At 48.2% G+C, this 27500-nt stretch overlaps 1 protein-coding gene across 1 annotated transcript in view; it reads left to right on the top strand.

The window, feature by feature from the left end:
• diaph1 (diaphanous related formin 1) overlaps positions 1–27500 on the top strand; it is a gene marked incomplete at its 5' end in the record, with an annotated part of 108415 nt that overhangs the window by 24206 nt on the left and 56709 nt on the right. The window contains 15 exons of the mRNA XM_080840058.1: positions 401–565; positions 1972–2073; positions 2497–2627; positions 3266–3340; positions 3485–3563; positions 4468–4607; positions 5181–5286; positions 5472–5582; positions 6162–6280; positions 7979–8095; positions 10721–10836; positions 14296–14360; positions 17268–17447; positions 21346–21945; positions 24433–24547. Coding sequence (XP_080696184.1) covers positions 401–565; positions 1972–2073; positions 2497–2627; positions 3266–3340; positions 3485–3563; positions 4468–4607; positions 5181–5286; positions 5472–5582; positions 6162–6280; positions 7979–8095; positions 10721–10836; positions 14296–14360; positions 17268–17447; positions 21346–21945; positions 24433–24547 — 2221 coding nt within the window. The remainder of the gene's footprint in view (positions 1–400; positions 566–1971; positions 2074–2496; positions 2628–3265; positions 3341–3484; positions 3564–4467; positions 4608–5180; positions 5287–5471; positions 5583–6161; positions 6281–7978; positions 8096–10720; positions 10837–14295; positions 14361–17267; positions 17448–21345; positions 21946–24432; positions 24548–27500) is intronic.

Below are 27500 nucleotides of genomic sequence, written 5' to 3'. Positions count from 1 at the left end.
CCATTCATAGAAATGCTTAACTTCCAAGTGAGAAGAAATTGAATGAAAACGGGTTCCCCGGCCCGTATTAGAAATGGCCTTTTAAGCATTCCATTCTTAAGGCAGTTTGGCTTATTATGGGTTATGGTCCAACATTGAACGCTCTGGTGACAAAGATGCAGAGGCCTGTAAACCAACATCTGATCTGGGCAAAGAAATGGAAATAACTTAAAGCTGAAACCGCCCCATACAACGAAGCACCCTAAGGATATTCACCCATTGTTTTTCCATATTTTTTTCCTTTTCTTTGCCACCTCACCTCCATCCCCCCCCCCCAGCCCCTTGTCGTGTGTGTGTGTGTGTGTGTGTGTGTGTGTGTACCTTGTATATTTTTGACCTTTGCACTTTGACCTCCCGGCAGCTGGAACGCTTCACCAGCATGCGTGTGAAGAAGGAGAAGGAGAAGCCAGGCCACTCCACGGGCCCGAGGCACTCCACTGCAGCCCAGTACGAGGTGCCCGCCCAGGCCGCCATGCTGCACGAACACTCTGATGAGTACGTGCTGGACCTCTTTGAGAAGATGCTGGTGAGTGTGTGTGTGCGTGTGTGTGTGTGTGTGTGTGTGATATAGAGAGTCAATGATGGTAAATCATTCTGTTTCTGTGTTACACTGAAAAGAGCTGGTGGTGTGTTTGTGTGTGTGTGTGTGTGTGTGTGTGTGTGTGTGTGTGTGTGTGTGTGTGAAAGTGAGAGACAGACAGAGAATAGCTAATAATGGTTTGTCTGTGGAATGTTTTTGTGGATCAGACAGTGAAGTGTTTGGTCTTCGAGGTGATCCCGGTGTGTGCGCGGGTGTGTGAGAGAGAAATCGAGAGACAGACAAAGAGTACCTAATAATGGTGTGTGTGTATTATTGTGTAAGGAGTGTTTTCGTAATCAGGCATTGAAGTGTTTGGTTTTCGAGGTTGTGTGTGTGTGTGTGTGTCTGTCTGTCTGTCTGCCTGCCTGCCTGCCTGCCTGCCTGCCTGCCTGCCTGCCTGCCTGCCTGCCTGTCTCTGTCTGTCTGTCTGTCTGTCTGTCTGTCTGTCTGTCTGTCTGTCTGTCTAGCTAATAATTGCGTGTGTGTAATTGTGTGAAGAGTGTTTTTGTGGATCATTTTGTGGATCCGCCAGTGAAGTGTTTGGTCTTGTGTGTGTGTGTGTGTGTGTGTGTTTGTGTGTGTGTGTGTGTGTGTGTGTGTGTGTGTGTGTGTGTGTGTGTGTGTGTGTGTGTTCATTTGGCTAATCGACATGATGGATGTAGGATTATGACCAAACTGTACACATTGAGTTTTCCACTGCTGTGGTTATTATCATGAGCCAAGAGAGCCTTACAACTTGTGTGTACAACTGATTTGTGTGTCACTGAATATGATTAAGATGACAGGCTTAATTGTGTGTGTGTGTGTGTGTGTGTGTGTGTCTGATTTCACAGTCGAGTTTGAACCTCCTCTAATCCTTCTAATAAGATGGATAGAGGTTATGATGAGTTGTTGTATGATGATGAGTGTTTATTTTGTGTCATGGCAATCTTAATGATCCCTGGTGTGAGTGTTAAAAATTCTCACCACTTTCCCTCTCGTAACGAATGTGTGTTTGCTCCCGTAACGACTGTGTGTTTGCTCTCGTAACGAATGTGTGTATGCGTTCCAGGAAAGATGGTGGCGACAAGTTAATGGTTTGTGTGAGGGGGGGAGAGAGGGACCAGGAGGGGGGAGGGAGGGTGTGTGTGTGTGTGTGTGTGATGATTTAATGTTGTTTTTGTTGCAGCGGCTGATGATTCTGTCAGGGTGACTGAGAGTGTTTGAGTGTTTTTATGGCGGGGATGATGGCGTGATTGCAGCAAGATATATTGAGCGCTCGTTTCGAAAATCGTCTCCCCTCTTCCTCTTTCTCTCTCTCTCTCTGTCTGTCTCATTTTTTTCCGACCCCCCTCCCTCCCTTTGTCCGCTAGGTGGATATGAATCTGAATGAGGAGAAACAGCGGCCCTTGCGAGCAAAAGACATCGGCATCAAGAGGGAGATGGTGTCCCAATACCTGCACACATCCAAGGCTGTAAGTGCCTGTCATTTATAACACCCACACACACATATACACACATATACACACACACACACACAGATATGTACGATAGCCTTGACCTTATATAGATTTTAATAAATAAATGAATGATAAACATGTTATTTCTTGATGATAAACCTCATTATCAGTGGTTTGCTATTAATAAAGAACCCAATGACCTCCTCTTTGGATTCACTGTGGTTATCTGTATTAAATCATTACATATCTAACATCTGTCAAATTTAATGCATCTGCAAGGAGTTAGTATTCTAACTGACCAGTTAGCATTTCCATTCCGCTATGCGATTCCATTCTGATTGGAGGCTTGCATGTGACCTTTCTGACTAAATGTTAATTAACTTGACTTTTTATTGTGTGTGTGTGTGTGTGTGTGTGTGTGTGTGTGTGTGTGTACAGAGTCAAAACCAGAAGGAGAGCTCCAAGTCTGCATTGGTCTACATTCAGGAGCTGAGGACTGAACCCAGAGACACACAGCTACTCAACATCCTGGAGTCTCTTAGAGTCTCCCTCAACAACAACCCAGTCAGGTAACACTCACTCACACACACACACACACCCAACCCAACCCAAACCAAACCAGTCGGGTAACACACACATACACACCCCTGTCAGGTAACACACACATATGCATACGCACCCTAGTCAGATAACATATACATATACATACACAAACACACCAGTCAGGTAACACACACGTATACACACACATACACACCCCAGTCAGGTAACACACACATACACACCCCTATCAGGTAACACACACATATGCATACGCACCCTAGTCAGATAACATATACATATACATACACAAACACACCAGTCAGGTAACACACACGTATACACACACATACACACCCCAGTCAGGTAACACACACATATACATACACAAACACACCCCAGTCAGGTAACACACATATACATACTCATACACAAACACACCCCGTCAGGTAAAACACACGTATACATACACAAACACACTCCAGTCAGGTAACACACACATACAAAGTTGGATAGACGTCTCACTGAAAGGAACCTTCCGCCGGTGCAAATGGCTCTCTAGTTTGCTGTGATGATCCAAGCCTATTCCATAGGTAGCAAACTTTTTGGACACGTGCACACATCATGCTCAGTCTAACGTGACAACGCTTTCTTTACTCTCTTAAAGTTGGGTGCAGCAGTTTGGGGTTGAAGGCTTGGCTTTGCTACTCAACTTCCTGAAGAAACTCCAAGAGGAGAACCCGTAAGCTCTTTCTTGCCTACTTACACACACACACGCACACACACTCACACTCACACACACACACTCACACACACACTCACACACACACTCACACACCACAATTACACAGACATCTGTACCACTCAACCACTTTTCCCCTCTCAGGAACATGGACCCCAGGAGCATGGAAGTCAAGTGTCAGCATGAGATCATCCGCTGCCTGAAAGCTTTCATGAACAACAAGGTGAGAGAGCCTTCAGTGAGACGCCTGGCTTCCTCTCAACAGCACCAGCCAGAGCACAGAGCATCTCCTATTAGTGCTTCACCCTTCATCTCAAACTCCTCTCCATCTCTCTCTCTCTCTCTACCCCCCCTCTCTCTTTCTCTCCTTCTCTCTATCTCTCTCTCCCTCTCTCCCCCCCTCTTTCTTGTTCCCCCCCTCTCTCTTTCTCTCTCTCTCTCTCTCTCTCTCTCTCTCTCTCCCTTTAACTCCCCCCCCCTTTCTCGTTCCCCCCCTCTCTCGTTCTCCCTCGCCCTCTCCTTCTCTCTCTCTCTCCCCCCACCTCTCTTTCTCTCTACCTTGCCCTCACCCTCTCCTTTTCTTTCCTTCCCTCTCCCCCCCTCTTTCTTGTTCCCCCCTCTCTCTTTCTCTCTCCTTCTCTCTCTCTCTCTCTCTTTCCCTCTCTCTCCCCCATCTCCCCCCTCTTTCTCGTTCCCCCCTCTCTCTTTCTCCCTCGCCCTCTCCTTCTCTCTCTCTCTCCCTCCCCCCCCACCTCTCTTTCTCTCTACCTTGCCCTCACCCTCTCCTTCTCTCTCCTTCTCTCCTCACCCCTCTCTCAATTCAAAGTTGCTTTATTTACATGAATATTTGGATACGGTGTTCCCAAAATACAAAGAACAATGAAACAACACATTACAAAAAAAAGACAATGTGCAGTAATATGAAGTCACAAATACAGCTCGCTCTCTCTCTCTCTTTCTCTCTCTCTCTCTCTTGTTCTTTCTTTCTTTCTCTCTCTCTTTCTCACAATTCAATTTAATAAGCATTATTGCCATGACTGATGATGAAAACAAAACCGACGATCAAGGGGGAAAAACTACAATGATACTATTAAATTCCAATCCCTCTCTCTCTCACTCTCTCTCAGCATGGGCTGAAAGCCATGTTGATGTCGGCCGAGGGCATACCTCTCCTGGTCAGAGCCGTGACCCCCAAGGTTCCACACATGATGGTGGACGCCGTCAAGATCCTGTCAGCCATCTGCATTCTGGATCACCCAGATAACCTGTGAGTCTGTGTGTGTGTGTGTGTGTGGGTGTGGGTCTGTGTGTGGGTGTGGGTGCGGGTGTGGGTGTGGGTGCGGGTGTGGGTGTGCCTCCTAAAGCATACATCACAGATATATCATATATCCGAAACATCTCCTTATCCTGAGATAGATGATGTGTATGACCTGAAGTCAGAGGTAACCCAGTCATGTACTCCTGGCTCAGTACTTTTCTAAGCCTTGTACTTGGCCAAGTGCCTGTATTGTGTGTACGTATATGAGTGAGGTCATCTGTTGTGATGCTGTGTAACGAGTTGGGCGCTGCAGCTGAGGTGCCCATCATTTCCTGGCTCTGTTCTAGTCGTTAGTCTTCCAAGTGGAAATCCCAATCTCTGGATGATATGCACGAGTGGCACTGAAATAACTGCATCCATGAGGCAATCAGAAGAACTATTCAGTGTGATTGTTTGCCCCCACCCCACCCAATCTTGTTGTAATGAGCCTGTTTCACTTTGTTGTGACTAACTGTTTGATACTGTGTGTGTGTGTGTGTGTGTGTGTGTGTGTGCGTGTGTGTTTGTTTGTGTGTGGTTCAGGCATGAGCGAGTTTTGGAGTCCTTAACAGAGATAGCAGAAGAACGGGACATCGAGAGGTTTGAGTATCTGCTCACCGGCATGCGCAAAGGCAAGATTGAACTTAAGGTATACACTCCCGGACACACGCTCAAATCAGATCACCCACACGCTTAAGTATACTTTCCCATGCTAATGTAAAATCAGATTCAGTGGTGAAGATGAATTGTGTAATACAGCTGTGTGTGTGTGTGTGTGTGTGTGTGTGTGTGTGTGTGTGTGTGTGTGTGTGTGTGTGTCCGTACACCCTGTAGGCTGTATGTATGCAGCTGGTGAACGCCCTGATCAGCCGTGGCGAGGAGCTGGACTTCAGGATCCACATCCGCTCTGAGCTCATGAGGCTAGGCCTGCGTGACCTGCTCAACGTGAGTCCCCCCCCCCACACACACACACATCCCCACCCAACACCCATTATTTCCACACTTTACACATGGCCTCTGAATTATAGAAAGGCTGTTTTTACTCAAGCACTGTTAAGCTTCTCAGTCTAGGCCATGGACACGTTCACATGGTCAGCCCAATCTGTGACATCATTGTGAAGTGGTAATTGAAGCTTTTCACCGGCATTGCCCTCGAGTCGACAGCTCAAGTCCCAGCAAGCCAAACGCTCAGAAATTAAGAACCCATTGTCCAAACCACCCAACAGGTAGATGATAAGGTGGGCCATGGGTAACATCATTTCATCCAAGCATTCAGGGACCTGCTTGACATGGATGGAGCCTCTCTTTACACCCAACACCGTGACTACACCGAAACAAGTCCTTAAAAAAAAGAAACAGCTAGGCTCAGGCTTGGGACACCTTAGAGAACTAACTAGAACTTTCTAACTACAATTTCAGCACCATATATCCTATAAGAAAACAGATTAACCAAATATTAGATGGTACATTTCAATGTGTTTTCATTGTTTTGAAAGTTAAGTGTGTTTTCGTATGTTTGTGTAGGAACTGCGGACCATAGAGAACGATGAGCTGAAGGTGCAGCTGACTGTGTTTGACGAGCAGGCAGAGGATGACTCTGAGGACTTCAGGGTTCGGCTGGATGATGTCCGCATAGAAATGGAATATCCTTTCACCCAGCTCACTCACACCTTAATGTAGAGGCAATGGAGTAGTTATCGAGCGAGGCCACATGTCTGTTACAGGAGTTATTAGTCTAAAGGTCAACACTGCATTCAGATTCCTTACAGTATTTGTAAGGGTTTTGGGATGTACATATGTGGATTTATTGGGAATTATTTTGTAGAAAAGTGGAGACTAAGGCCATGTGTGTAAAAAATCCTTCCATGCATTTCACAGTCTCACCACCAGATGTCTCAAGATTCCCAAAACAATTTCAAGAGTTTGATTTTGCTGTGCAAATGCTGTGCATTTTTTTGGCCACCAGGGGGATTAGAATCTACATTACCAGTCAGGGAAGGGTTCTATGTCAGTCAGGCGCTATGATGATAATTCTGAACTCATTTCCGTGTGTGTGATTGGAACTGCAGTGGAAGAAGCTCTGCTCTGATGAGATGACACATTGAATGTCCTCGCCCTGGGGCCCTTGATTGTGCCCCGATCGCAAACCACATTATTGTGTCCTCTTCTCAGGGCATCATTGGAAATCAATGTGTGCTGTAATTCCTCCAGCACCAAACTTCAGCAAATAAATCAGCCAACCCCTGTTTAGCAGGGCTCACTCCCCCTCCAGGGGATTCTGGGGGAGAAGAGAACCAGTGGTAACAAACAGAGGCAGATAGATGATGGGTGATGGACTCTTTGGCCCTGTAGACCAACGTACAAGGGGCATGAGAACCCACTACCAAGTCAAAATATAGCTGCAAGCAGCGATGGCGGTTTCCTCCTCCAAACATTGCGAACCAGGGAAAAATGTAATTTTGTGACAATTTGTCACTGTATAGAAAAATCCATGCTGCAGACTTGCCAATGGGATATTAAATTTCATATCCAACATTTACAATGCTTTTTCCTTGAAGTTTAGACTGAGTGGAGGTTGTGTGTGTGCGCTTACCCTGTGTGTCTGTGAGAATGTATACACACCAAGCTGTGTGTCTGTGAGAATGTGTGTGCGTAAAATAAAGCCTGCGCGTGTGTGAAGACAGAGACTGAGTGTGTGTGTGACACGCGCGGAGGAGCAAAGTAGCAGAGAGAGAGATCTTCTACTGAAAATCACCCTAGAAATTAGCCAAGCATGCATGTTTCAAATATTCACCAAAAATCCACTTTTCATCTTACAGTCAACTTTTTTCAGATTTGTGTACTAAACATTCTCAAGTGTCTTCACATGAACTTGTGATTGAATCAGAGTATCACTTTTTGACCTGTTGATGTGTAAAGCATTATTTTAGCGTTAACAATGTATCCAATTTGCTTTATATCAATCATTTTTTAAGATATCAAGTTGCCTTTGCACATGGGAACATGTTGTAGTGTCTTCCAGTGGTGTAATGAGAGCCATGAAACTTGGTGTGAATGAAAAAGAGACTGTCCTTAATGAGTATGCCAAATTTCACAAAAAGTTACCATATGGTTCTAGGGGCTGCCATTGACTCCCATGGTACAAGAATTAAAATAATACTAACAGAAACAATAGGTTACCTCCTACCGGAGGAAACCTAATAACCACAGATGTGAACTGGGCCCTATGTGTCATTAAGGCGTATGTATATCCCTACTGTGTTAGAAGTAGAAGTTGTTCTGAATGTGGGAGTCTTGACTTCCATGGCGTTGGATGTTGTCCTTAACCGTTGGGCGTGCACCGATGCGTCGGAGGTGTTCCAGATGCTGCTGAACACGGTGAAGGACTCCAAGGCCGAGGGCTACTTCCTGTCCCTGCTGCAGCACCTGCTCATGGTGCGCAATGACTACCTGGTCAGGTGAGGAACCACACCCTACACACACACTCAGACTCCCAGTCACCCTACACACACACTCAGACTCCCAGTCACCCTACACACACCCTAGACTCCCAGTCACCCTACACACACCCTAGATACCAAGTCACCCTACAAACACCCTAGACTCCCAGTCAGCCTACACACACCCTAGACTCCCAGTCACCCTACAGAGACCCTAGACTTCCAGTGATGGTGTGAGTGTTTGCAAGACAGAGAGAGAGAGAGACAGAGCGAGAGAGAGATGAGTATAGGAATGACTAAAGAGATTTCTAGGATTAATATAAATGATTTTTTTTCCCCTTAAAAGGTGATTTTAGAGAGGGTAATCAGTAAATGCAAGGGTAGAAGACGTGTGTGTGTGTGTGTGTGTGTAGCAATAGAGAGGTTTGTGTGTGTGTGTCGGGATGTGTTTGATTAAGAGTGTGTCATAGAGAGAGAGAGAGAGAGAGAGAGAGAGAGACACGAGGGGAGGAGGAGGAGGAGGAGAAAAAATGGAGAGGAAGAGAGACAGTATCCATCATGTGGCCTCATCAGCTTTGATTGTGTGATTGCAGCCTGGTTTCCTCTCAGCTGGATCTCAGCGACACAAATGGAGAGATTGGGGGGGGGGGGGGGGGGGGGGGAGGGGTGTGCAGGGAGGGTGATGGAGGTGGATTTGATTGATGGGCAGCGGGAGGCGGCCCCGGTTGCCCGCGGCGACCAGCTCCAAATGAGATCCTTGCGTCTGTGAAATATCCTCGTCTCATTTAGTTACCACGACGACTAGTCTCAAGGCAACATGTATTCTCACACACACGCGTGCGCACACACTCACACACACACACACGCACACGCGGGTGCACACACTCACACACACACACACACACACACACACACACACACACACACACACACACACACACACACACACACATAAACAAACACAGGGGAAAGCTAATCAAAATGCACATTCTAATCGAAAGTTGTTGACATGTTTTTATTCATTGTAGCTATGTTTTTACTTCCCTTTACTCCATCCAACACCTTACACACACACACACACACACACACACACACTTTAAATGGTTTTGGGATGTCAGACATGTTTCCCGTTCAGTGTCTCTGCGATGTGTTCCGACAGGCAGGAAATTGGAATGTCTCAGACAAGCTCACAGGGGAGGGTGTGTGTGTGTGTGTGTGTGTGTGTGTGCGTACGTACGTGTGTGTGTGTGTGTGTGCGTGTGTGTGCGCGCGTGTGTGTGTTAGTGAGTGAGAGTGCATGTCCGCTTTGAGCGGACCGGTGTGGAGAGAAGTTGTACTGTGTGTGTGTGTGTGTGTGACGGACAGACCTTCCACCCACACACTGCCCCCTCCCCCCCTCCCCAGCCTCCAGCTTGAACCTCTGTGGCCTCTCAAACATCCCTGAATATCTCCCTTTTCCTTTATTGGATCACTAATTTGCTCTCCCTCTCCTTCTCCCTGGCCCTCTCTGACGCCTCCATCCCTAATGGCCTCGGCTGAAAAGAAAGAGTTATCTCTCTGTTTCTCTCCCTCTCCCGTCCCTCCATTCCCCTCTAGGTAATGCTCCATCACACAATGGAGAGGAAATTAGAAAGGGCGGTAGAAAAAGAAAGAGGGGGCGGTATGAGTGTGTGTGTGCGAGCGTGTGTTTGTGTGGGGAGGGAGGGGGGGTTGGTGTATGGGCATGTGTGTACTGTTATGCACACATTTCATATGAAGCCCACACAATATAGATCAGATCAATAGAGATGGTCTCCAAAGAGAGAGCTTCCACTGAATGAAATGAGACGCAGGCGCGTGGGACACGGCCTGTGACTTCGTATCAGCTTCGGTACGTCAATGCAAAATCATTAAGAAAGTAGTGCAGTCATTTGGACCTAAGGGCAGTTCCATCTTCTGACTTAAAACTCTTGAGAAGGCATAAAACGGAAGTCGGAGGAAGCTCTCCGCTGTGCTTTTTGGACGGAATTAAAAACGAACACTAGATGTCTCTCTTGCTCCACGAATGAATTGTGGCACCATTTAAAAAAAAAAAAAAAAAAAAAAAGGAAAATGGGAGAGCAGAGAGAAGAAAGCAAGAGAGAGAGAGAGAGAAACAAAATAAAGGTGAGAAAAGGAGTTTGCAGGAGAAAATGAAGAAAGTATTGAGTCAGTTTCACATGAGGTCACGTAGTCCGACACCTGGAAAATTGAGAGTGTCTGTGAACCTATCAAATATTGGACAATGGTCCCACTTCAAGGGAGTGTCTTAAGGTTCCACACACACAGATTGTAGTTGACAGACACACACACACACACACACACACACACACACATTCTCTCTCCATTGCAATCAGGGCTGCATTCACTGATATAGATGAATTGACCCTAAAAGCTATTTTCTCTGTCACAGTTTTCATTGCCTGAAGTATCACATAGGATGGCATCGCATCATACTATGAGAAGAGCTTGAATGGAAGATGTCTAGGTGTCTTTGCTGCCCATACAAACGTTTGACCAACATGTGTGTTCTCCTGAATGTTACTCACATTCTTCACAGTTCTGTGCTCATTGTTCCTTTTTTCACCTTTCTTTCTATTTTTTGTCTCTCTCTCTACATGTCAGGCCACAGTACTATAAATTGATGGACGAATGCATTGCACAGATTGTGCTGCACAGAAACGGGGCAGACCCGGACTTCAAATGCCGCAACCTGCAGATTGAAGTGGAGACACTCATCGGTAAGGCCGCCTATCAAAGCCAAGCAAGCCTGGTGCACTAATACATCTCACCACAAGGGGGCAAAAGAGAGCAGTCTGATTGTTAAGGTCATGACAGGCGTTTGGGTGACCAGCAGTGCTGTCCTGGCTCAGGTGTGATGGGGGGGCTTTTATTCATTAAGACTGCTCTTGGGTCAGTTTCTGATGTTTATTCACTGTTCAGTCTTTAGAGAACATGGTGGGAGTACCGCCCCCAGTACTGCTCTAAAGTGACACAAAACCTCATTCAGTTTTTAATTCAGTGATTTCAGTTTTTTTTAAATTATTATTATTCCTTTGGACGAGCCCGATTTCAGAAGTCGCGATCTGATAATCTGAAACTTTAATGGCACGCTGATGCCCATCCAAGACTTCAGGGCTAACAGGTCCACCATGTTTTACCCAAAATCCTGATCCAAGTTCTGACCAGCTCTTAAACCAAAGCAGGTCTACACCAGATCCAGAAGCACTGACTGGCGACAACATCAGTCCGCGCTTATTACCTAGTCTTGCTTTGCCGCCCTCTTCAGCAGGCGGTGCTTTGAGAGCTGCTCCCTTTTTAAAGGGGGTCAGGCGTACGTCTTGGGGGGGTGGGGGGGTTGGTTGGGCTGAACATCAGGCGGCGCCTTCCAGGCCAGTCGGTGACGGTGGCGTCGCAGTGGTGTCTTCAATGCGCCGCTCTGAAATGGGCCGCTCGCTTTTTCGGGCTGGTTATTATCAGAGGAAAGCAGCCTAATTCTGCCCTGCATGCATTATTTAGTGCTTTCCTTTGAACTGGGAGAAATTTCTCTGCTAGCACTTTTTTTTTCTTCTTCTTCTTCTTCTTCTGCTTCTTCTCTCTTTTTCTTATTTGTTATTGGGTTCATTTTTTCCCATTTCCAGAGCCGTACCTTACACACAGTCAGACTAACTGCATGCCGACACACACACACAAACTGATACACAAAATAAATAAATGCTAAGAAGTGCACACAAATAACAACACACACCAAACCAACTCTTATTGACTCACACACATAATCTTCCACTCTCTCACACACACACAGACATAAGCACGCCCTCCCACACACACACACACACACACAGACACACACACACACACACACACACACAAATTCGTGTGAACAGTTTAAACACATAACTGCACAAACAAGAAAACTCTCATGAACTCGCACTTATAATCTCTCTCTTTCTCTCTCACACACACACATGCAAACACACACACCCACACACACTTTTTCTCTCGTTGTGTTTTTCTCTCATCCTCTCAGCCTCCTATTTGGGTTTATTTTATGCAGGTTCCACCCCAGCACCAGCTTTTCTTCATTTCTTTCATTCCAGCAACCCTGCCTCTCCTCATTAGGTTCAACACACACACACACACACACACACACACACACACACACACACACACACACCATTTTATTTCTCTTATTTCCCTCTTCCAGTTCTCTCTCTACCTCTTTCTCTCCTTCCTCTCTGCTGCCTTCTCATTGCCCATTTCCTTTCTCTGTCGCTTATTTTCGTTTATTCGTTCTTTCTCTCTTTCTCCTACATTGATTTTTGTACCATTCTCCATTCCTCTTTCACCCCTCACCATTCTGTTCATTTCCCGCCTAACTGCCTGCACTGTGCGTCTGTCGCCATCATAATGGCAGCTTTATAGCTCTCACACTCTCTCTGTCCCTCTCTCTTTCTCTCTCTGTCTCTCTCTGTCTCTCTCTCACACACTCCCTGTGTATGTCTCTCTTTCTCTCTCTGTCTCTCTCTCTCTCTCTCCATCTCATTCTCATTCTGCCCATCTCTGTTTTTACCTTTCCTCATGCATAGCCGTTTGCCACCTTCCTGTCTACATCCTTTCTCGACTCTGCTCCCTCCCTCAATCCCTTTCTCTTAATCTTCTCTTCTTTTTCTTCCTCTCTCCCTCTTTCTCTCATTTTCTCTCTTCCTATCTTTCCCCCATCTTTACCCCTCTCTCTCTCACTCTCTCCCCTTCACACTCTCTCTCTCTCTCCCCTTCACACTCTCTCTCTCTCTCTCTCTCTCCCCTTCACACTCTCTCTCTCTCTCTCCTTCTCTCTCTCTCTCCTTCACTCTCTCTCTTGCCTTCACTCTCCCTCTCTTTCTCTCTCTCTATCTACCCTCCACACTCTCTCTCTTGCCTTCACTCTCTCTCTCTTTCTCTCCCTCTATCTACCCTCCACACTCTCTCTCTCCTTCTCTCTCTCTCTCCTTCTCTCTGCCTCTCTCTCTCCTTCACTCTCTCTCTTGCCTTCACTCTCCTTTCTATCCCTCTATCTACCCTCCACACTCTCTCTCTCTCGCTCCAGTCCCCTCCTCATGAGCAGCAGACGTTTTCCCACATGCTCTCTGCCCTCAGGCCTCTCTGCCACCTGTGCCACCCCACTTACTCCCCCTAACCACCCACCCCCCACGCCCGGCTCCCATTGGCTGATCGCCGCCCTAACGGCAGCTTCCAACAGGTCGATCTGAGGGCCCATCAAGCCCCAGGGCCATTTGACCCACCCCCACCATCTTTCTTTCCCTCCTTTGAACACTGAATTTAAATAATAATAAAAAAAACTCAAACTGAAATGAAGTCACATCGCAGATTTAATCTCTTGAAAAGAAGCGCTGTGGGGATTTTGAGAAGCGAGTGCCTCCTCAAAAGCACGCTATAGATAGCGACTGCAGATTAGAACACCCCCACCCTCACCCACGCCCATCTCTCCCTCTCTCTCTTCCTCTCTCATTCCCTCTTTCTCTTATTTTCTCTCTCTCCTCTCCTCCTCTCTCATTCCTCTCTCTCTCTCCTCTCTTCCTCTCTCATTCCCTCTTTCTCTTATTTTCTCTCTCTCCTCTCCTCCTCTCTCATTCCTCTCTCTCTCTTCTCTCCTCCTCTCTCATTCCTCTCTCTCTCACCCTCTCTCTATCTGTCTCTCTCTCTCTCTCTCTCCCTCTGCTCTTCTTCATTCCTCTTTCTCTGCGTTTTTCACCATCGCTCTTTTTCTCCATCCCCCCATCTCTCTCTCCCCATCTATGCTGGGTGATAGCATCAGATTTTAATTAGATTCTTTGGTAATCAGCGCACGGATCTGGACTTTGAAGGAGGCCGATAAGACAGGCAGTCTAATCAGACTGAAGGGCACTCTATTCCAGTAGGAGTGAGTCGGATGCCCTAGCCAAAACGTGACGGGTGCAGACGGAAACGTATATATACACACACACACACACACACACACACACACACACAGAGACACACACAAACAAATACACACACAAGTAACTCATGTCTCTCTCTCCCTCACTTGCCTTTTTCCTTTCTCTCTATGTCTCTCTATTTCACCCCGTATTTCTCTCTCTCTCCCTCCCTCTCTCTATCCATCTCTCTATCTGACTCTCTGTCTGTTTTGTGTCTGTGTCTATCATTCTCCTGTGCAGACAAAATGGTGGACCAGACCAAAGTGGAGATGAGCGAGGCCAAGGCTGTGGAGCTGGAGAAAAAGGTATAAGACGTACACACTACTGAACAATGCTCAAGGTCTCACCAGCGCCTTCACCAAACAACACAGCCCTCAGCTCCTCTCTCTGGCGCACACACAGAAAGAAATACTGGATTATAACTCAATATCACGTAGTGAACGCTGTTATTGTCTTATATGGCTGATACTGTAATGTACTACAACACAGCAATACTTGGATGCCGTAATTCAGGAAGGTATAAGATAACAGCAGCATGCATCAACAAACATTTGTCTGAATATTTCTCATGCGTCTTATGGGCTTAACTTTATCAAAAGTAATTCGCTCAGGTTATACAAATTGGGTCGGATTCAGAAGGCAAACTATATACCTTTTACGTTATGGGTTCATGATACAGCTGCAAGTGGATCACTATTTCAAGCTGCCCGCTACTGCTTCTGTGGTTCAGTTCATCAGAATATAAACCCCCCCTCGACCCCCACCCACCCCGTACGTCAGAACAGACATGCACCGCAGAATACTCAGATCAATTCCTAGAGTCATATTTTTGAGACCTTTTCAAGCTGGTCTTAGTTGCACAGGGTCAGATTCTCTGATGTTCTGATCGGACACAGCAATTCGCCAAACTGACCAAACCCCCTTTTCCAGTGGAGAAAGTAGTAAACCCCACCGTGGCACTAAGCCTAGTATACCCCACATGGCTCAGTCCCCTTCTTAAGGGCTTCCCAGTCTTTGAGTCTGGATGCAAACCCTGTAACCTATTTGCTATGCTCCACAATGGAAGTGCATAAGAAGAAATGTGGTGATTTAGCTGTGGACAGCCAACTGTGTGTGTGTGTGTGTGTGTGTGTGTGTGTGTGTGTGTGTGTGTGTGTGCGCCCAGTAGTTGGATCAGAATGTATGTTTGGCATGAGTCTAAACGAGCTCAGCCCATGCACCAGCAGCGCCGCAGGCGTGATCCATTTGCAGCTGCATTACAGGTCCCCTGTGGAAAAGCCTAGCGTGAAAAATGACAAGGTGTTCGGCAAAGGCTGTTCTTACTGCTCCCTTAATGTATCATTTAAAACATGCAGAAAAGGCTGTGAATTGGAGCATGTTTACCTGCCAAGTATAGATTGGAAAACATTTTAATGCATTAAAAATGTGTACAATTTGATAACACACACACACACAGATCAGTCTTTTACTCAGATTTAGTATTTCACAAACACACATCTCTCTCTCTCTCTGTCCTTCTCCCCTCCTCTCTCTCGTTGAGCCATCACTGGCACTGTCTGTCCCTCTCTTCCACTTTCTCACTCTCCCTCTCTCTTTCGGTGAGCTGAGCTCTTCATCACCGGCTCTGTCTGTCTGTCTGTTTGTCTGTCTGTCTGTCTGTCTGTCTGTCTGTCTGTCTGTCTGTGCCTGTCTCTCTCCCCCCCGTGCCAGCTGGCTGATGTTTAATTTGTAAGGGGAGAGACAGCAGCAGACTGAAGATTTCCTCTGCCTCTTCCTGACGCCTTCCTGACAGGCTCATCCCTAATCCCCGTCACCACCAGTCTCCGCTCACACACTCTGCAATTACCGTGTGTGTGTCTGTGTGGGCGCACGTACATGTAGTGTGTGCGTGTACGTGTGTGTGTGTGTGTGTGTGTGTGAGTGTGAACCTCCACCCTACAATTTCCTTGTCACAGACTCATAATGGAGAACATGGAGTTATTCCTCAAGTATGTTAGGGTGTTGTGCTTGGATGACGTGGGTTGTGCAGTGTGTGTGTGTGTGTGTGTGTGTGTGTGTCTGTGTGCGTGTGTTTGTGAGGAAGATGACCCCTATCAGGAAGCTGTCAGACAGTGTGTTTACGTGTTCTCTCTGTCCATCTGTCTCTGCCCCCCCGTCTCTGTCTTTCCCTCTCTCATTTCTCTCGCTCTAATTTGGAGTAATAGCCAGATGTCAGTGGAAGAGGGAGCGCCTTGGTAACAATCACACAGACTAACCATGTCCATATGTAAACGAGCGAGCGAGTGAGAGAGAGAGAGAGAGCGAGCGAGAGACAGACAGACAGGCTGAGTGTATATGTCCATCTTTCCCTTCCTCCTCTCCTCCTTCCCACTTTCACTGATGCCACGTAATTAAATGCCCACCGCGGCATGGCGGTGTGTCCAGCAGGCTCACTGTCTCCATGCGGGCACAGAAAACCACTGAGCGGGCGGATTAGTCAAACGAGGTGGCGGAGGCGAATAGAAGGACCTCCTCAACCACACCAAGGTTTTTTGTCAATAACTTTACCCTAATCAAAAGTCCCCAGCTGTCTAGCTACAACTACTGGGGAAAGGCGCTTTTTGACACGTATACAAGTTTTAATGAGCTTAGCAGAGAGGGGTTTAATCAAATGCCTCTGATGCCCTTCGCGACAGGAGTATCAGAGGCAGCAGCTGTAGACTTCGCAAGGGGGGTGCCGATGGAAGCTGGGACCTCGGTGTGGATTGTGTGAATTTACTTGGCCCCGAAAAATCCTCCCGCTTGTTTGCATGTTTTCTTCTTAATTGGCCAGATGAAAGAGCTGCTGGAACACTGTAATATACACACACACACACACACACACACACACACACACACACACACACTTGCACACTTATGCACATTCACACAGCAGTCACATACAAACCCTCCAGGTATGTCAGCAGTGTAACAGTCTTTGCCAGTCAATACCCCAAACGTACACGTTTCTTTTTTCATGTATGCAAACCGAGGTTTGATTCGCTCTAATTAAAGCGAGGCTCCTCGCCGCTCCACACGCACTCGGGTCTGATTGATCGCTTTGAAAGCCGAGAGGCGCGTGTTCACGTGTGTGAGTGACGCTCCGACACACCCCCCTCCACACACACACACCGTGTGCCGTGGGGGTTGCCACGGCGTTGATTGACGCTGCGGCCTTGTGGTTGGCATGGCAGCTGGACATGGAGCTGACGGCGCGGCACGAGCTTCAGGCCGAGACGAAGAAGATGGAGGGCGACCTCAAGCAGCAGCTGCAGGAGCTGAGCACCGAGAAGGAGCAGCTGGGCTCGGAGAAGACGGAGCGCGAGAAGGAGAACCAGGGTCTGCAGGGGAGGATCAGCGAGCTCAACGAGCAGGTTAGCACCTCCACGCTTGCACGAGTACGCTTACAACACAAACACACTCCATCTTTTACATACAGTCTCACACCTACTTTCTTCTGACACATGCTCTCTCTTATACACACACACACACACACACACACACACAGCTGTGTATATGTGTCTCTCCTTCAGACCCATATACACATGCACACTGACATAAACCCCCACAGACATGCTCTTACATTAGACACACACACACACACACTGATTCTCACACATGTTCAGACACATTAACACCTCTACCTCTACATCTACACACTAACACACACAGACACACCTACTCTCAGATTGACGTGATGGTAAATGAACCTCTTCCACACACTTCCCCTCATCCCCAACCCTACTCCAGGTTTCACAGACTTCCCACACACAGGTGCAGTGGTGCTACTGTCCTACAAACCACAAACATTCTGGAGTTCAAAGTACCGCCCACACGAATGGCCCTCAGTACAGCAGACCACACACACACACACACACACACACACACACACACACACACACACACCTCCAACTCTCAACTTAAACACCCGGTTCAAATCACCACCTTGAGGGAAGGCTGAGACCATGTCTATGTGTTCCTGTTCACCTATGAATAAACACACACACACACACACACACACACACACACTATCTCTCCCTCTCCAACATCACTTCAATACTGTCTCAAGATGAACACCTCAAAGCCTGAGCCGCTGTCTGTCTGCAGTCGCAGACGTCAATGAAACGTCCACCCACCACAGAGAAATGTATAAGCATACACACAGGCTCAGACTCTACAGAAACTGCAACCCCAGGCCGCCTTAACAAACCTTCTCGGCATTGAGACAACACAAACACACACACACACACGAGAGAGAATGAATTCACCACGTAGCATTCAACTGGAGTCCTTTAGCAGATGACCTTATCCAAACAGACACGCAGAGCACAGTCAATACAGATCTCTCTCTCTCTCTCTCTCTCTCTCTCTCTCCCCTCCTATGGGAGCTGAACCAGTGACCTCTGTGTTCCAAGCTGTAGGAGGCCATTGCCGTAACCACAACACAACACAACATCGTGTCTTGTCTGATAATCCTCAAAAGACCTTGAATGATTGGCTGCCAGCCAGCCAGCACACCGGTGCCATTTCCACCCATTTAAGATGCTCCTCACTTTCTAATGGCCTTCAGTGAGATGCTGGGCTTATTCACTAGTTTGTTTAATCATTGAAATCATTCAGTGTTTTTTGGGGTGGGGGTGAAGGGGGGGCGCTCACACAGTCAGCAGATGAGGACCTTTACCCAGTGCAGATGAAAGGGACGTTCTCAAGCGCCGCGCACACACTACACACACACACACACACACACACACCACCCCCCACCACCAGCGCATCAGTGTCTGTTCAGTTTCTCCAAGTCCTCATCAATCCGAGCCACACAAGACCCATCAAAGACAGGCTGTGCAACAGAGGCGCCTCACAGAGGGCCACATGTTGTCTAATTATAAGCAAGAAGAGGGGACTGAAGGAGAGAGAATGAAGAAGAAGAAGAAGAAAAACGGAGAAGAGAGAGTGTGAAAGAGGAGTGATTAGGTTTTCTATTGGCAGTGGGGATGGAGAGAAAAGTGGCCACTGTTAGAAGGAAGGATATTAATAGAGTGGCTTTGATTGGATGAGTGTGTCTCTCTCTCTCACACACACACACACTCTCACACACACACACACACACACACACACACACACACACACACACACACACACACACACACCCTCACCCTCAGAGAGAGAGAGACATGACAAGGGATGGGAGAACAAGAAGGAAGTTTAAAAGAGAAGAAAGATGGTGGGAGGGGGAGAGGTGAAAAAGCAAGGATGGACAGAATGGGAGCAGATGGGTTTGAAAAGGAGAGGAGTGAAGGAAGAGAAGCGACGGAGCAGGCAGGAGGAGTGTCTGTGTCGGTATGTTCATCCAGCTGGACCCCGTCTGAAGGTGATGGAGGGTGGTGTGTGGGCCGAGTTAGATCTGGCCTTGCGGTCATCTGTCACCTACACACTCACACACACACAAACGCACACTCACACACACACACACACTTATACACACTTATACACACACGCACACACACTCCATCGTCAAACCAGGTCAGCTAAAGGTGGGCTATCGGAGAGGGATGGCTCCAGTGCTCCCAAACGACTGCATGTGCTGAGCCAACAGAAGCTACGCTCATCCATCCTTTAAACAAACAAGCCATCAGAGAGCCTGACCATCAACTGACCACACACACACACACACACACACACATGCACACACTCACTCACTTGCACACACTCACTCACTTGCACATGCACACACACTCACTCACTCACACACACTCACTCACACACACACACACACACACACACACACACACACACACATGCAGACACTCACTCGCACACGCGCACACTCTCACTCACTCACACACACACTCACTCACTCACTCACTCACTCACTAACTCACTCACACACACACACACACACACACACACACACACACACACACACACACACACACACACACACACACACACACACACACACACACACACACACACACACAGACACACACACACTCACTCACTCATTCACACACACATACACACACTCATTCACTCACTCACTTTCACACTCGCTCTCTTCCAAACTTCCCGACACACTTCTTTTAAGCAGCAGCCCACTGCTTCATCCTCCTTTCTTGGCTCGGCCGCAGAAGGCAAATCGGCTTTCGCTGCAGCCCACTCGAGGAGCCTGGCAGCGGACTAAGCGGGCTCGCTCCTGACATCGCTGGGTTCTCTCATCCCTTATTAGTAAATTGGTCATTTTTTAATGAGCTGTGTCAAGTCTTGGGATGAATAAGAGATGGCACTAATTAGTCATGGGATCTGACAGGGATCATCTTTTCCTCTCAGGGGCCAATCTTAACCTCTTAAAAACTTAAAGCTAGTTTCAATCTCACTCACTCTCTTTTCTTCCTCTCTCTCTCCCTCCCTCTCCCCCCTCCCTCCCTTTCTCTCTCTCTCTCGCTCCTTTCTGTCTTTTCTTTTATTCTCTTTCTCTATTACTTTCACTCACATTAACAAACTCCCTCTGTCACACACTCCCCATCTCCTAATGCCTCTCATGCTCTCCTCTCTTTCACATCCACACACTCTCCCACAAACACACACACACACACATACATACACACACACACACATACATACATACACACCCACACACACATACACACATGCAAACAGATCTTCTTACTCTCCCTCCCTCCTGTTCCCCTTTATCCTCACCCCCCATCCACTGTTTAATTACTTCAAGCACTCTCCTCTCCTCGTTGAACCTCTTACTTCCTGTCTGGAGTGCATCACTTCCTGTGAGCTCTCTGTCCCCCCTGAGCTGTGCTCTGACTCCCCACTGAGACTCTAGTAGGTCACCAGTGCAGAAATCTCCTCTTCCTTCTTTCTTCCCCCTCCTTCATTTTCTCTTCTCGGGAGCTTTGATGTTAGGTGCCAGCTCATCTTTTTGTTTTGGTGCCTTTTGCCAGTCAGCCTACCGTGGGACCAACCGTGCTTCATTAACTTGGTACGGTCCGATCGCCCCTAAATAAACCCCTCTGAATATCCATGACTTCAAAGGTTCCTATTTGTTTTGTCCCTGTAAGTCACTCAAGCCAAATGTGGTTTAATAATATTTCACATACATTCACAAAGGGATTTCATCCTCGATGCTCTTAACAGACACGCGTCACACACAGATATTAAAGCTTCATCATGGTATCTGCTGTTATTGCTCAGTCAGTATGCTGAAGGTCGTTAGATTTGGTGAGAGAACCTTTTCTAGTGTTCCTTTCTTCATTCCCACAGATTGAGAAGCTGGCCAAAGACCTGGAGGAAGCCAAGACTAAAGTCGTCACGGTGATGGTGCCCGTGCCTGCACCACCGGCCCCAGGCCAACCTGGGGGACCTCCACCGCCACCGCCACCACCCCCCCTCCCGGGTCAGACTGGCCCCCCAGTACCATGCCCCGCCGCCATCCCTTTCCCATTCCCAGCGCCGCCGCCCCCACCCCCACTGCCTGGCATGCCTGGACCCCCACCACCCCCACCCTTGCCTGGCATGCCTGGACCCCCACCACCCCCACCCTTACCAGGGATGCCTGGACCCCCACCACCCCCACCCTTACCAGGGATGCCTGGTCCTCCACCGCCACCCCCACTACCAGGCATGTGCGGTCCCCCTCCACCTCCACCTCTACCAGGCATGGGTGGCCCACCACCCCCTCCGCCTCTCCCTGGAGGTCCAGGAATGCCACCTCCACCCCCTCCCCCTGGCGGCCCTGGGATGCCCCCTCCCCCTCCAGGTGGGGGCTTTGGAGGTTGGGGAGTCCCTGCCCTGCCCTTCGGCCTGGAGCCTAAGAAGGACTACAAGCCAGAGGTCCAGCTGAAGAGAGCCAACTGGTCCAAGGTGTGTGTTTACTTTACGCGCAAATACGTTTGTTGGTGATCATCATGTGCATCTAAGTGCTTGGTTGTACTTTTGGATTGTCATCTATGACGGATGCTGTATGTCTGTCAGACTTGTGTTAGAGAGTGTGTGTGTGTGTGTGTGTGTGTGTGTGTGTGTGTGTGTGTGTGTGTGTGTGTGTGTGTGTGTGTGTGTGTGTGTGTGTGTGTGTGTGTGTGTGGAGCAGGTGAGGTGAGGAGTGTATTTCTATGCATATATTACTATGCATATATCATTAATGGGAGCTCAGGCCTGTGAAACTGGAGTGAAAAGTGACGAGTGATCATAAGTGCTGCCATGTATGTACAAGCACATGGTCTTCTCCGTCCCTTTGTTGCTCTCTTTTTCTTTGTCTGCCTTTCTTTTCTTTCTTTCTTTTCCCTCCCTCTCTCTCTCTCTCTACCTTCCTCACTCATTGTTTCACACTCTCTCATCTGCAAGAGTTAAAACTTCAGAACAGAATTGTCTTTCCCCCTTGCCTAAAGCTACTGTTTAATGGCTTCAGTTGCGTTCATGAGCGCTTAGTTCCTCCCTCCCCCTTCTCACCCACACCCCCCCTCGCTTTTTTTTTTTCCCTTTTCCTTCTCACAGCGGTGAGAGCCCTTTGACGAGGATGTCACAGAAATTGCTTTTTAATAAGCCTGCTTCTTTTTAACTGGGCCTGTGAAAGATAATTAAATAGCTGCTAGAAAGGACAGCATTCTTTTGTAATTTAAATTAACATTTTTTTCCCCCTCCTCTCATCCTCTCTCGCTGGTCTCACTATCACAAGCACCCCCCAACCTCCCCCTATGAATGTGAGCAGTGGCACACATACACACACACACACACACACACACACACACACACACACACACACACACACACACACACACACACACACTCCCAGTGGCACTCAGGGTAATGAAAGGCTGGTATCTGAGAAGTCACCACCTTTCTCATCCTTTCTCGCTGCCTCTGTTTGCCTCTCCTCTCATTCTCTCTATCTCTTCTCTTCTCTTCTCTTATCCCTTCGCTCCCCTCTACCCCCCCATCCCCTCTTTCTCCCTGTTTCTCTCTCTCTCTCTCTCTCCCTCTCTCCATTCTCAAAGTGAGGGGAGGGAGGTGGAGACGTAGGTAGAGAAGTTAATCTCGAGGCAGCGTGGGGCTTTATTAGGCTAGCGAGAATGAGAAATGAAGAGAGAGAGAGAGATGGAGAGAGCGCGGGTGAGATGGAGGGAGAGAGAGTCTGATTGAGCGAGCGAGCGAGTGAGAGAGTGTCTTCCTCGCCCTGGCCCCTCCGTCTCGGCGGCTGCGGGCCCTTTGTCGCTCGCCGGTCTCTTTTGTGCTGAAAATCAGGATCGTTTTTAATGAGTTTCGCCTCTCTGTCACCCCCTCTTTTCTCTCCCACCATCATATCGCACGGCGTACTCCCTCATCTTCGGCTTATCCCCCACTCCCTCCCCTCCATCCCTCCCTTATCGGTCCTCTCATTTTCTCTCCTCTCATTCTCCCGGCCTTGTTTTACAAGCGCTCATTCCTTTGCTCTCTTCCCTCTTGTTCGCCGATAAAGGAAGTTGCCTAGCCATTAAGAGGTTTATCGCCGTGCCTACCTATGCGACTCTTTCGTACTTCGGGGCTTTGGGGGCCACTCGCTGTTTGTGCGAGTGACGGCGGGCGGGCGAGCGAAAGGGAAAGAAAGGGAACGAAAAAAGAAGAAGAAGAAGAAAAAAGCAGAAAGAAAGAAAAAAATACTTCACCCTCCTCAGATTGCCCACTCCGAAGCTTGAATTATCATAATGCAATTATCGCACTACATTAACAAGCCTCAATGGCTCACCGAGGGGAGAATTGATAGCCTGATTTCCCCCGCCCCTAAGCCCTTACCCTCCTCCCCCATCACTCTCTCTCCCTCCCTCTCTCTTTCTCTCACGCTCTCTCTCTCTTGTCCTCTTTTTCCGTGGCCTTGATCATTCCTCCGTCTGCCTTTGGGGCTCCATTGAAAGGAGCTGCTCTATAGACTAGAGCATAGGGCCCCGCCACGTGCTAATGCCTTGGACTGGAGAGTGCACACAGCCCAACCTCCCCAGTGGCTCGCAGTCCCCTGATTGGCCGGTCCAAAACCCACATTCCCGTGCTGTGTGTGGAGCTTATAGCACATCTGGCCCGAGGCAGGGAAAGAACGGAGCCCAATCCCACAGTGAGATAGATGGAGAGGGTGTGTGTGTGTGTGTGTGTGTGTGTGTGTGTGTGTGTGTGTGTGTGTGTGTGTGTGTGTATTCTATGTTAAAGGCAGAGTCATATGAGCTGATGTAATGTACCTTTGTTTGTCCACCTAGCCTTCTCTCTCTTTCCCTCTCTGTTAAACATGGGCAATAAAGTGAGAATTATAATTATCTCTCCTCACTCTGTCTCTGTGTCTCTCTTTCCCTCCCTCTCTCCATCTCTCGGTCTCTTTTTGTGGTATAGATTGGGCCAGAGGACCTGTCTGAGAAGAGCTTCTGGACCAAGGTGAAGGAAGAGCGCTTTGAGACAAATGAGCTCTTCGCCAAACTCACCCTCACCTTCTCCTCACAGACCAAGAGTGAGTGTGACACACACACAAACACACACACACACACACACACTGGCTAGAGGATAATGGAAGAGTAAAGTTGCTAATCACTTTCTTTTTTTTATCTCTCTATTTCCTGCCCATGCCGCCGTATCTCTCCCTCTCCCCCACAGCTTCTAAAGGTAAGCATCGCCCCCACTCCGTTTGTGTTGGTGTGTGTGTGTGTGCGCTCGCCAGTCCATGCACATGTTTTTGTCTGTGTGCCAGTGTGTTCCTATGTATAAACTCGTCCTCTCTGAGCGCGCCTGTGTGTGTGTGTGTATGTGTGCCTTCATACTGGATTCCTCTATGTGCGTGGGTGTTGTGATATCTGTCAGCTAGCATTTTGCAACTCGTTGGCCACCCACCAGCGATTGCAGGTGGCAGGAGGGAAAGCTTGATGGACGGGTGACTGCAGAGAGAGATGGAGAGAGAGATGCAGGGGTTGACTGAGAGGCAAGGGGGAGAGAGTGAGCGAGAGAGAGAGAGCGAGAGAGAGAGAGAGAGAGGGAGAGAGAGAGAGAGATGCAGGGTTTGACTGAGAGGCAAGGGAGAGAGAGAGAGTGAGTGAGTGAGCTGGAGGGAGATGGAAGAGAAGAGAAAAAAAGAGAGAAAGATGGAAGGTTTGGCTGGAGGGCGGTAGGTGTCATTTCTCTCCCCCTGGTAGGGAGTCGTTTGTCGGCGGCACCAGTGGTGTGGGTGGCTGAAATCCAATCCTGGCTCCCTGAGGCCATGCAGCTCTCTGTGTGTGTGTGTGTGTGTGTGTGTGTGTGTGTGTGTGTGTGTGTGTGTGTGTGTGTGTGTGTGTGTGTGTGTGTGTGTGTGTGTGTGAGAGAGACACACACACAGGCAGACAGGCAGACAGGCAGACAGGCAGACAGGCAGACAGGCAGACAGGCAGACTGACAGAGTGTGTGTGTTAGAGAAACACAAGCAAGCACTCACTGCCAGTTTTGTTATCGTTACAGTTTTTTGGTCTGTTGTGGTTTGTGTGTGAGACAGCTTAGGGACACATCACCACCAAGACCTGGTAAAGCGTGTGGCCAACAACAAGCCAGCATTTTTGAAGGTGATTTTAGCTGTCCAAGTATGTGTAATGTGTGTGTGTGTGTGTGTGTGTGTGTGTGTGTGTGTGTGTGTGTGTGTGTGACTTTGCCTCATTGTCTCAGAGGCTAATGTGTGTGTGCAACTATGGGTGTGGAACTTTGCTCTCTGTGTGCGTGTGTGTTTGTCTTTGAGAAGTCTGTTGTTGACAGATCTGTGATGTGGTGTGTTGGTGTATTTATGTATATCAGTTTGTATGCTATTTTGTGTGTATTGTGCCTTTCTTTGAGAGAACAACAACATTATGTTGTTATCAGAGGTCTTGGGTGCTGTGTGTGTGTGTGTGTGTGTGTGTGTGTGTGTGTGTGTGTGTTGGGCAACTTTGTCCGGTACCACCTGCTCTCTGTCCCCTGGGGGCTGTCACAGCGTCACCCCCGAGCCCCCCCCCCCCCTTTCACCCTCACCTCCCCTTCTTCCTGTCACCCGGCCCTCTGCCCTGCTCCTACATATTCATGCTTATTTGACTGGAGAATGCACCTGAGAGGTGTGTGTGTGTGTGTGTGTGTGTGTGTGTGTGTGTGTGTGTGTGTGTGTCTCTTTCTCTCTCTCTTTCACTGTGTGTATGTGTGTGTATGTGTGTCTGAATCGAAGTGAGATAAAGTAAGGAAGTGTGCTTTTGTGCTTCTAGTTTTGCGGAGTAAATGACCTTCAGCTGTGACAGATTCGCACCAGATGGACACAACACACTCACATTCCCATGCAGCTTACACACACACACACACACACACACACACACACACACACACACACACACACACACACACACACACACACACACACACACACACACACAAACAAACACAGCTGTCTGAATTTAAAACGCAGAAATGTCATCATTGGCAGCTGTCTCATTCCTACTCGCCTTACTGAGCGTGTGTATGTGTGTGAGTCAGACTGTCTGATTTGATTGTGAGTAACCTTTTCTTATTTCTGACTGTAAAAACAACTCTGGCCTTTTCATTGCACTTTAACTGTCCTATCTTCTCCACATATCTCTGTCTCTGAGTTAACCCCAAAAAAAATCCTCCTTCCCTAGTAAAAAAAAGCAGCTCCTCCATCCTCCAGCCATCTTGTGCCACATTTGTCCTCCAGGCTCAACTGGCCTAAATTCCATCCAGCCTCTCTCCTCCTCCGCTCCTCTTCATCCCTCTCTATCTCTTCGTCGTCTTCTCCTTTTTCTTTGTCTTCTCCCTTTTTCTTTTCTTCTTCTTCTTCTTCTTCTCCCCCCCCCTCTGCCTCTATTCTGCCCTTCCCTCTCTTGCCCAACCGAGTGAAAGGACACCACTGCCAGCTAACGCTGACCTCTGACCCCCCCCTCCTCCTCTCTCGCTCCGCATCACCTCCTCGCCCTCCCCCTGGGCTGACAGTCCGGTCGCAGGTCGATGACCTCACCAGCGCGGTCAGCCGTCTCGCCACTGATGGGATGCGACGGGCCCTCTGGCCTCGGACCAGTTATTCGCTCTGCTGTCATCTCTCGCTCTATCTCACTCTATCCTTCTCTCCCTCGTTTCTCTATCTCTATCCCTCTTCAGCCCTCCCTCAGTCTTTCTGTCTCTTTCCCTCCTTCCTCCCTCCTTCTCTCATCCACTCTCTCTGTTTAGCCTCTATCTCTTTCTGCCTACTGTCTATGACTGTGAACTTCAGCTAGTTTGTGTTGAGTGTTTTTTGTGGTTGCACCGTGTATGTTAAGTTGGGCACATGTGTGTGTGATGAGCTGACTACAATTGTGTGTGATTTCATGTGCTTGAGTGTCACCTTCGAGTGGAATGTGTGCCTGAATTGGGTTCTGTTGTCTTGCTCGTGTGTATAGAATGTTTAGGATAAACGCAGTTAATGAAGT

This window comes from Sprattus sprattus (genome assembly GCF_963457725.1).
Source record: "Sprattus sprattus genome assembly, chromosome: 6".
NCBI classification, from domain to species: Eukaryota; Metazoa; Chordata; class Actinopteri; order Clupeiformes; family Clupeidae; genus Sprattus; species Sprattus sprattus.
The sequence above is the reverse complement of the archived record's forward strand: the minus strand, read 5'-3'. Positions and strand labels throughout refer to the sequence as shown.